This window comes from Psammomys obesus, unplaced genomic scaffold (genome assembly GCF_907164565.1).
Source record: "Psammomys obesus unplaced genomic scaffold, mPsaObe1.curated_primary_1811, whole genome shotgun sequence".
NCBI classification, from domain to species: Eukaryota; Metazoa; Chordata; class Mammalia; order Rodentia; family Muridae; genus Psammomys; species Psammomys obesus.
In genome coordinates this window covers 761,927-773,300 of record NW_026596149.1, presented here as the reverse complement: position 1 = coordinate 773,300, position 11,374 = coordinate 761,927, and the positions used below count along the sequence as shown (strand labels likewise).

At 39.4% G+C, this 11,374-nt stretch overlaps 1 protein-coding gene across 5 annotated transcripts in view; it reads left to right on the top strand.

The window, feature by feature from the left end:
• Thnsl1 (threonine synthase like 1) overlaps nucleotides 1–7,598 on the top strand; it is a 65,512-nt gene extending 57,914 nt beyond the window's left edge. The window contains exons 1-3 of one of the 5 annotated variants that reach the window (XM_055593694.1): nucleotides 39–143; nucleotides 3,749–3,863; nucleotides 5,248–7,598. In XM_055593694.1, the coding sequence (XP_055449669.1) occupies nucleotides 5,294–7,537 (2,244 nt within the window). In that variant the 5' untranslated portion in view covers nucleotides 39–143; nucleotides 3,749–3,863; nucleotides 5,248–5,293 and the 3' untranslated portion in view covers nucleotides 7,538–7,598. The other 4 variants (XM_055593695.1, XM_055593698.1, XM_055593697.1 and 1 more) reach the window with 4 other exon arrangements.
• Nucleotides 7,599–11,374: the final 3,776 nt, after the last annotated feature.

Here is an 11,374-nt window from a genome sequence, read left to right as displayed (position 1 = left end):
CACCTTGTGGGCGGTGCGCAATCGGCGCAGGCGCAGAAGCTGCTGCTCTGGGCAGGGCTTTCGGGCTGAGGCTACCTAGGCGGTGCCGAAGCTGCTTCGTTTTACCGTTCCTCTCCCTGGTCTTCCGTGGGGTGGTTTTGTTGGTGAGTTAACGGAGGAGGAAGGGAAGCCAGCGCGGGTTGTTTCCCTCGCATCTCCTTCCGTCGCGTCCCATCACATCGCCTTCCACCTGTCGCACTGGTCCCCACTATGTCTCCAGGGCGCGTGCGCGAGCGCGAGCGCTAGCCTGCGCCGGGAGGGCCAGCCTTTGGAGTGGGCCTCTTATTTTGCCCAGGTTTTAACACCTAACCCTTTTTGACTTTTATTTATCTTTTCTCTCCAAGAAGGGCTTTTACTCCGTTTTGCTTTTCCGTTCATTCTTATGCACTCGTGACAGCACGCTCATTTAGAAGCCTTGACCCCAGTCACACATGTTGGCACTGTGATTTTGGAGGGAAAATCCGTGGCTCCGAGTTCACTTGGCGGGCGTCCACCGGGGTCTTACTGCCTGGTGGATGCTTAGTGAACTTTCAGTTTCTACTTGGAAGGCCTCGCTCAGTGCAAATCGTAATTTGAGGCTCTTGCTGAATTTTATTAGATGAGAATAAAAATTTTTGTTTTTCCATTTGGTAAAATTAATTTTTTTTCTGGACAGACCACAGTTCAGGTAAATGAACGTTTTGCGGGGAGGGCGTGATTCTCCTTATTTCATAGCAGTTGGGTGTTTTTTGTTTTTTTTGGTTTTTTTTTTTTTTTTTTTTTTAGATGAGGGCATTGGTGTTTAGCCTGAATACATGTCTGTGTGAGGGTGTCAAATCCCCTGGAATTGAAATTACAGACAGTTGTGACCTGCCATGTGAATGCTGGGAATTGAACCCGGGTCTTTTGGAAGAGCGGCCACCGTTGTTAACTGCTGAGCCATCTCTCCAGATCCAGGATTGGTTTTTTTCAAAAACATTTTGTGTAGATTTATGTGTGGATAAAGATCACCCACTTTTGCTTATGAAAAAATGGTTGCTCTGCTTTTTGTTTAACAAGTATACAGAAAAACCTTCTTTGTCAGAATCTGCTCCTGTGCATGCTCAGTTTGAATTATGAATTCATAGAATGCAACAATATTAATCAATTTGGTAGTAGTTGGCCAAGAGATATGCCTTCCTGACCTTGAGACTGAACCAGAAATTCAGGTATTCTAGGCCAGTGGATAGAGCCACATTGACACCACAAGGCATGTATGTTATAACTAGAAGGAACTGACATATGAACGAAGATGTAAGAATGCAGCTTTCAATAAAGGGAAATGACATTAACCCACATTATGCATGGATTTTATATGTTAATGTCTTATTTGCTCATTTATTCATAATCCCCCAAATTAATAGTTGGCCGTACATTGGTAGTACTTCAATGGACTTGGGCATGGCAGTTAAAATTTTGAAGTTTGGTTCGTGTACATTCTCAGCTGCAGTCATACAAGGTGTGTTGTTTTGTTTAGGGTCCCTTCGGTAGCAGATATCCTTTTTATATTCCATTTAGTGCCACATGTTCTGCATAGTTGCGGTTTCAGTGGCCACTTACACTGGTTCCTAAACTGAGTGCCCAAGTGCTCTGTAGTGGTCCCAAGTATGAAGAGACCAGTGTGGTTCACAGAGAAAACAGCCATGTTCAGATGAACTCTATTCAGCTACGAGAGTGCTGCCGGCCTAGTTCATATTAATTAGTAAGCACTGTACAGAACATCACTGAACAAGTATTCAGATAGCGTAAGGTTAATATATTCATTCATTGGAGTAAGTACTGTGACAAAAGGCTTGTAGGAACCTGTCCCAGCATTTCACCGAGGAGGGAATAGTGGCAATGCTCACCAGTTCAGGGATAGTGGGGATGTTGTAGAGCCTAACTACATGAATGAGGAGCAACTGCAGTGCAGGTAAATGTTCAACAGTGGAGAATTAGTCCATCTTCTTTTGTCTTTTAATTAGCTTAACTAAGACTTAGGCAGAGAGGCTCCAAAGTTACAAAACAAAATTTAGTATGCAGTTTAAAACAATTTTTCTTTAGAAAGGGTACTATTTTGTTTGTCACTTGTCACAGAACTTGCCTGCCTTTTGCTAGTCGAATGAGAACATTACTGTGAAATGATACTGATGCAGAACTTATAATTTGAATGCCATAATGATCTTGTCTTTACTTTACTTTCCCAATGTCATTTGGAAAGGAAAAATGAGATTACATTTAAAATTAAAGCATGGGGAAGGTAAGCCCAAGGAAGACTGGGCAATATAAGGAAAGTTAATATGTGTAGTGTTTGTCTTTCCCCTGACTGTTCTTTATGGAATGGATACTAAGCAACCAATATAAAGTTGATTCATTCATTGTCTGTGAAAACAATAGAAAAAACCCAGCTACTCAGGTAATACTGTGTGTGTGTGTGTGTGTGTGTGTGTGTGTGTGTGTGTGTGTGAAAGAGAGAGCGGTGAGTTGTTTTCATGCATGTATATACCTAAGTGTTCCTGTGCATGTGTGTAAACAGAAGATTATGTTGTTTTGCACAGTATCCTTAAAAGTGAATACTGCTAGCACACAGCAGCAGAGTACAATTGTGTGAGTTGCTGAGTGATTGGTTTCCTCCCGAAAGTATATCAGACTGCACGACAAAACTATTTGTAATTTGTGGTAAGCAACACTGTTTTTTTTCTGAAAATTTATAAATGATATGCTTAGTCTTGTCCCTGGATAATTCTGTTCAGTCTGTAGATTCTTTGATATTTGTCATTGACTGGCAATGATTAATATTTTTGTGCTACTTACCATAATATACACTTTGAATTTATCACAAACCTATTTCAATAGCTAAGATTATGTGTAAGCGGCCGGTGCTTACAGGTTTTCATAGTGATTTGGATGGATATGAAAATCTGAAAGAACAATTTAGATGCTTATTTTATAGCTTTTAGTCACTGGTCTGCCCCTCATCATCAAACATACAGTTAAATAATTAAAATCAGATGTCACTGTAAAGGATTTGCAGTTGCTGCTATTTAGTTATTTTGTCTTTTGGTTTGGTTTCGTTTGGTTTTTCAAGACAGGGTTTCTGTATATCCTTGGCTGTCCTAGACTCACTTTGTAGACAGAATGGCCTCAAACTCACAGAGATCCGCCTGCTTCTGACTCCCCAGAGTACTAGGATTACAGGCATGTGCCACTGTGCCTAGGTATGTTGTCTTTTTTTAAATTTAATTTTATTTTATTTTGTATGTATGAGTGTTTTGTTCCTATACATATCTGTATATAGTATGCCTGTCTGTACCCATATTAGTTAGAAGAGGGTATCAGATGCCCTGAAACTGGAGTTTACAGATGGTTGTGAGGCACTGTGGGTGCTAGAAATCAAATTCTGGTCCTCTGCAAGAGCAACTGCTTTTAATTTGTGAGTCATCTCTGCAGTCCTGGTTATTTTGTCTGTTATTGCTTGATGTTAAAAATATCTTCAGTACCATTAGCAAAATCCTTTGCTTTTTATAGAATAAATGTTGCAAGAAAAGAAAGCCCAATATCTTAATGTTCAATAATAGATTTTTGGAGACATGAAAAAATAGTTTTTCTTGTCATTCTTGTCAATTTCAGGTGACATTTTGAAACATTTATGCATGAAGTTTTATGATACTGTATGAAGTTATGATTAACTTGCTATTCTTTTTCATTGTAGACCCTACATTTTGCAAAGATCAACTCTGCCTCAGACTCAATTGACGCTTCATCTATAGTTCCATACATTGCCAAATAAGGAAATGAAGTTTTTCTCTTGATAGGTTACAGTACTTGTAAGTAAAATTCAGAGTCAGATTTTAAAAAATGGTCTAAAGATTTTACAATAAAATTTACAAAACAGTTTAGGTAGTATCCATAGCAGTATACTATTGAAAATTTTTTATCATTAAATATACCACTTAATTTTTAATATGTTTTTTGTATATTAGTTCTATCAGAGAGTATATAAAAAGCCCTGACTCCATGCCTATGAAGTTATTTAAGTAAATTTAAGGAGTGTTGCAAGTTATTAAATTGAATTTTATTATAACAAAATATTTGATACCTGCAATGTTCTGTTTTAAGAATAAGTATATTTCCAAAGAGAGGGGTTGGATTGATATTTGTATATCTGCAGATGTCAAAAAAAGTTTTCTTTCATCATTAAGTATCTTCATGAGTTTCTTGGCAATTTCTCTATAAGTCTAGAATTGAAGTCCTATCACTAATGATGCTATAGGAACAAGAACAAAAGTGAAGACCTCATTGATTAATCTTTAGTAATTTTTGGCACATTAACCATTCTACTATGGTCTTTAAATGCATTCAGTATTCAAATATGTAAACATGGTCCTCAGCAGTTTGCAGGTTAAAGGCAAATAGAAAAGGGCACACTTTGCCTTGCAGTTTAGAAAATTGCGTATGCATCTTATAAGCAAGTGTGCTCATTTACTATAGTTTCCTGTTGTGAATTTTATGGGAAATTAATAAGTAATGATAGTCTATCAACATGATCATAAAGATAAATTGAATCTTAAGATTGTGGCTCAACTTTTATGACTTTTGAGTAATAATTACTGCAACTGCATATATTCTCTGTATGTCTTATAAGCCAACAAATCCTGAACCAGTACTTTGTACAGTTTTCTACAAGGAAGATAGATACTAATAGGACTTACTACGTTTTTGAAAAGACTGTGATATGGCACTTTCTCAATAATATATCTGCGGTTAATATTTGCTCTTTGTAATACTCAGAGTCATACACTTATTTTAAAAGTTTCATTTTAGTGTTATCTTGAAATTTGAAACGCTGTTAACAAATCCTGGGTGTTTTTTCTGAAACAACTAAAAAGACATGAGAGTAAAGGAGGGACTGGGAAGGAAAGGATAGGGGTGGAGAAAGGGTCATCAGAATTTAAACACATGATAGACATGGCACAGTGACGCTCGCTGATTTGTGTAATTAATAGAATAGTTTTATAAGAATAGTTTTATAATAGTTTACAGTGTATGTATTATAATACTTCTTAAGTGTCCCATCAATTTGAAATAATTTGAACGCTTATGTATTGTGTGCATGTATATATTTAATCCTATCATGATTTTAACAGTTTGTTGAATATAAGTGACCAAATATCTTTTTTTTTTTTTTTTTTAATTTTATGTCTTGAAAAGGGCTAAAGCCAACTCTAGGTTGGCTTGGGCAGGAAAGTGAAAAGAAATGCTGAACTTTACCAGATGTCAACATCTGAAACCCATAACGCAGAAGTGTTTCTCTAGTACACCGGTTAAAGTGCAGACTTGCACACAACTCCTGCTTTCACGAGTCTTTGCACTCATAGAATCAGGAAAGTCATGGCACTCAACCCACTCATTTGCTGGAGACAAAAATATTATCCTGATGGGGCCTCCGGGTGCTGGGAAAACAACAGTAGGCAGAATAATGGGCCATAAACTAGGCTGTTGTGTCATCGATGTGGATGATGACATCCTTCAAAAAACCTGGAATATGAGCGCTTCAGAAAAATTACAGGATGTTGGTGATGAGCGATTTTTAGAAGAGGAAGGAAAAGCAGTGTTAAACTTGTCTGCATTTGGAAGTGTGATTTCCCTCAGTGGGTCCAATCCCATGCATGATGCTACCATGTGGCATCTGAAGAAAAATGGAATTGTTGTATACCTGGATGTGCCTCTGAAAGATATAATGAGTCGTCTGAAGTCAATGAAAATTGATAGGATTGTTGGCCAGAACTCTGGAACATCTCTGACAGACTTACTGAAGCACAGAAGATTGTACTATAAGAAGTGGTATGATGCCCGAGTCTTTTGTGAGACTGGGGCTTCTGCTGAGCAGGTTGCCAACAAAGTGCTTGACGCAGTGAAGAGATACCAAGACGTGGATTCAGAGACATTCATTTCAACAAGACATGTTTGTCCAAAAGGCCATGACAAGAAGCTTCCACCAAAATACTTCAGTGAAGCTGTCATCGAGGGGTTGGCTTCTGATGGTGGCCTCTTTGTTCCTGAGAAGGAGTTTCCCAAACTAAGCTGTGGGGAGTGGAAAAGCCTCATAGGGGCAACCTACATAGAAAGAGCACAGGTACTTCTGGAAAGGTGTATTCACCCTGCAGACATACCTGCCGCCAAATTGGGAGAAATGATTGAAACTGCTTATGGGGACAACTTTGCCTGCTCTAAAATTGCCCCTGTCAGGTACCTTTCCAGCAATCAGTTCATCCTGGAATTGTTCTATGGTCCAACGGGGTCCTTTAAAGACTTGTCTTTACAGCTTATGCCTCATATTTTTACCTACTGTATCCCACCAAGTTGCAATTACATGCTGCTTGTAGCTACTTCAGGAGACACGGGGAGTGCAGTCTTAAATGGGTTTAGCCATCTTAATAAAAATGATAAGCAAAGAATAGCTGTGGCTACATTCTTTCCAGAAAATGGAGTTAGTGATTTTCAGAAAGCACAGATAGTTGGCAGTCAGAGAGAAAATGGATGGGCAGTAGCTGTCAGGTCAGATTTTGATTTTTGCCAGACAGCTATTAAAAAAATATTTAATGATTCTGACTTTACTGGTTTTCTAACTGTGGAATATGGAACAATCTTAAGTTCAGCCAATTCTATAAATTGGGCTCGACTGCTTCCCCAGGTAGTTTATCATGCCTCTGCATATCTTGAGCTTGTTAGCCAAGGGTTTATTTCTTTTGGAAGCCCAGTAGATGTCTGTATTCCCACAGGAAACTTTGGGAACATTTTAGCGGCAGTGTATGCCAAGATGATGGGAATCCCTATTCGAAAATTTATCTGTGCCTCTAATCAGAACCATGTTTTGACTGATTTTATAAAAACTGGACATTATGATTTAAGGGATAGGAAATTAGCACAAACCTTTTCACCATCAATAGATATTCTCAAATCTTCAAACCTGGAGCGACATTTATACTTGATGGCTAACAAAGATGGACAGTTAATGGCAAATTTATTTAATCAGTTAGAGAGTCAGCTTCATTTCCAAATAGAGAAGATATTAGTCGAGAAGCTGCAGCAGGATTTTGTTGCTGACTGGTGTTCTGAGGAAGAGTGCCTAGCAGCCATTAACACTACCTACAACACATCAGGATATATTTTGGATCCACATACTGCTGTTGCAAAAGTGGTTGCAGACAGGATGCAAGACAAAACCTGCCCAGTGATCATATCATCTACAGCTCACTACTCGAAGTTTGCACCTGCTGTCATGCAGGCGCTGAAAATTAAGGAACTCAACCAGACATCATCAAGCCAGCTTTACTTACTGGGCTCATACAATGCATTACCACCTCCTCATGAAGCTTTATTAGAGAGAATGAAACAGCAAGAGAAGATGGATTACCAGGTCTGTGCAGCTGATGTGAGTGTCCTGAAGAGTCATGTGGAAAAACTGATCCAAAATTGGTTCATAAGGAAATCTGAGTAGAGTATTTTTCTTCGTAAGAAGCAATAATAAATATCAAACATTGGTTTGGGTTACAATAGCATTTTGTTTTGTGTAAATGTTTTAAGTGTGCATCTGTTTTAAAATCATCCTTATCTCTGGGACTGCCTATTAAACGTGCAGTACACCACCTCAGGTCCTCCAGAAGAGACAGATGCCACATAGGGCCTGAACCTGTGTTCTCATGCTTTATTCTCCACTCATGGGGGCTTTGGACATACCATTTCCAAATGGAACAAAATATCTGGTATATATAGCATGGCATTTAAAAATATTTAAGCAGTTAAGTAGTGCATCTATAGCCATTTACTGTTTATTGAACAACTAATTTCCTGCTTGAGATAGTTAACTGACACAAAGGAAGTAGTAAAGTCATTAAGGCTAGAGTCATGATCTTTAACCCTCTTCAGATTCTGTTTTGGGCAATAGTTGCTGACATGCACTTCACACTATCCAGTTAGAGAGTTGGTGAAGCATGCACCGTTCTCAGCGTGTCTGTAGTTGGGATGGGGAAGTCTGAACATCAGGCCAACATTTGAATTTAGGATATAGCAATTGACAGAGCTGTGGAGTATGAGACACAGAAATAAAGTCACCTACTTCAAGAGGAAGGTGGTCCAAGATTCTTTAACAAAACTACAGTTGCAGACAGCAGCTCTTCTGTATTGAAGTTGCTTCCTATTTGTCTCACCTTTAACGAACATTTTGAGGAACCTAAACCCACACAAATTAATGCAAATGCTTCATTTCCATTACTGTGTAGTGACAGTGATTTTAACTATGATTTGTGTCTGTATTTTCTGAGTTGCTAGATTAAAGAGTGACTGACTGAAGTGACATGGGCTACTCTCCACCACAAGGTGGCATTCTCCCAGAATTTGCCTTTGCTGATGACATTCTGCTTCTAAAGAAATAATATTAAAAATTAAAATGATGAAAAAATTAATAATTTTAATGGGCAAGAAACAATTTTTTTTGCAAGTCTTAAATTAAGCTAATTACATGTTCATCAGATCCCTGGCTTAGCTTCTAAAATCTAGTTCTAAAGCCTATAATGGAGGCTGGGAATTTCCATGGTAACTTGCTTACCTGGCATGGACAAAACCCTGGGACATGTTTAGCTACAGAGTTTGAGGTCAGCCTAAGATACATGAGATCCTATTAAAAAAATTTAAAAACACCACTACCAACAAAAAACCTGAAGCAGTTTATGATAATGGAGGCTCAAAGCTTTGTGAATACATTCTATCATTTCAGAATATTTGCTTCAGTAGATATGCTTAGAAAATTACCCTGATGTTACTGTGTGTGTTCATGATAATGCATTTTAAAAGATAATGGGATGATGCTGAGTCTTGATTTTCAAACTCAACAACTAACGGAAGAACTCATGAAGTCTAAGTGATGCACAACAATTCATGTGTGAAAAAATGAGAAGCAAGTGATACCGCTTGGTAGGGTAGAATTTAACAGAGAAAGGAATAAGGTGTGTTGGCACCCGCTTCTGGCCCCAGCTCTGAGAAGCTGAGGCAGGAGGATTGTGACCTTGAGACTGGCCTGTGCTATACAGTGAGACTGTCTCTAAATATATAAATGAGCTATAACAGGAAAATACTGCTGTAAAGTAATCAGAGTTCCATAGTGTATGTAAGTCCTGAGGAAGTTTTTGGAAGTCAAGCCGTAGAGAGAAAAAGCTGTGTCTGCTGCTTTGATTGTCATCGTCAGTTTGTTCTATCAGTGTCTAGGTGGTTATCTCCTGTCTTCTTGTGGCCTTTGGTTCCCCATCATCTCTCAGTTCCTCTTTTCTTGTGTGTTTGTTTTGAGACAGGATCTCACTCTGTCGACCTGGCTGTCCTGGAACACACTCTGTAGACCAGACTGCCTACAAACTCATAGAGATTCACTTGCCTCTGCTTCCTGAGTGCTTGGACTAAAGCCCGGCTTCCGTTTCCTCTTGTAAAGGGTAGAGATGCTCACTCTCTTGTGTGATCTAAGTGGCAGTTCTTTCAAGGGTTAATGTCCAGGAGCCTTGTGTTCAGTTTCCTTCAGCTGTGATAATATGCTTCATTCTGATATCTTGCTCTGTTCCTCTTGTGTTCTTTCAACTTTTCCAAGGGAATCTGCCTTCCTGTGGCAGTTAGGTGCTCTTCATAGTTCAGCGTTCCCAGCAAAACCCAAATGGCAGCTTACTACCATCTGTACCCCCGGTTCCTGGGGATATAGTGCTCTCCCCTGGATAATGCATATACCAGGTATGTGTACTGTACATAGGCAAATACACACAAAAAGTTTAAAACATGTTCTAGGGGACATAATGACATACTTGGAATCCTAAGCTTAAAATTTAAGTGAAAGTTAAATAGGCAAAAAGGCTAGAAGGACTTTAGCACAGAGTGTGGAATGTAGTGTTCAGATGATCTGAAACAAAGGTCTGGAGATGAAGCCAGAAAGTCAGGCAAGATCCATGACTTTAAACATTTCTAAAAGCTGTGATGTGACTGAAGGAGTTTAAGTTGAATACTCTATTTCTTTTTTTCTCCATTAGATTTATACAGATTTCTTAAATTCACTTTATAGCCTGATCGCAGCCCCTCTCCCTTCTTTCCTCCCAGTCTCACCCTTACACCTATCCCCTTATCAGAGTAGGGGAGGCCCCCCCAGGGTACCAGCCCACCCTAGTACATCAAGTCACAGCAGAGTAGGCACATCCTCTCCCAATGAGGCCAGACAAGGCAGCCCAGCTATGTGAAAGGGATCCAAAGGCAGGCAACAATTAGACCGCACTCTAATTGTTAGGGGACCCACATGAAGAACAAGCTGTACATCTGCTACATATGTGTAGGGAACCTAGGTCCAGCCCATTCATGCTCTTTGGTTGGTGGTTCAGTCTTCTTGAGACACCATGGGGCCAGGTTAGTTGACTCCATAGGTCTTCTTGTGGTATCTTTGACCCCTGACTCCCTCAATCCTTTCCCCTACTCTTTCACAAGACTCTGAGCTTTAGCTATTGTTTGGCTGTGGGTCTCTGCATCTGTTTCCATCAGCTGTCCTGGAAGTTTAAGTGGAATACCATAGTCCTTTTTTAAAAGATTATTTTAGGAGCAGGAGTTATGGACAGTTGTGAGCTACCATGTGGGAACTGAGAATCAAACCTGGGCCTTCTGCAAGAACAAGTACTCTTAACCACTGAGCCATTGTCCCTGGAAACTTTTTTCTTTTAGAGAGATGTTGGCAGCTGGGTTGAGTTAGAGGAACTAAAATACAGATCAAAGATCAATTAGAAGGCCAGAGCCTGGGTCAAAGCACACATCCTTTCTTCTCTGCCTTTGTCCTTTCTTCATATGCTATTCTGTCCTCCCAGATCTCTTCACCTGGCTTCTTTCCAGGGAGGATCACTTTTCTGTAGTTGTCATATTCCAAAAGCAGAAGTAGAATCTAAAAGGCTCTACAACCATAACATATCCCTGGAAGACACAGAATGTTCCAGAGCATTACTGCACTGCCTACAGAGGTGACAAGTCCAGTTAGATTCAGGGTATACAGAAATAAGTTGCATTTCCTTATGACTGGAGTAGCAAAGTCACACGGTGAAAGAATGTAAACTTGGAGTAATCCATTTGGGCTCTCTTACACAGTTTACCACAGTAATAATAAATGGTCATTTCAAGAGATGGTCATTTACAACAGCAAGACAGTTTCTTGTTCATGATTTGAGAATTCTATCACTAGTAATGTATAGACGACGCTGATTCCTGCACCTCCTGGTGTTTGATCACCTGGCCTTTCTTAAACAAAATTGAGATTCTATCTGTCCTTGGT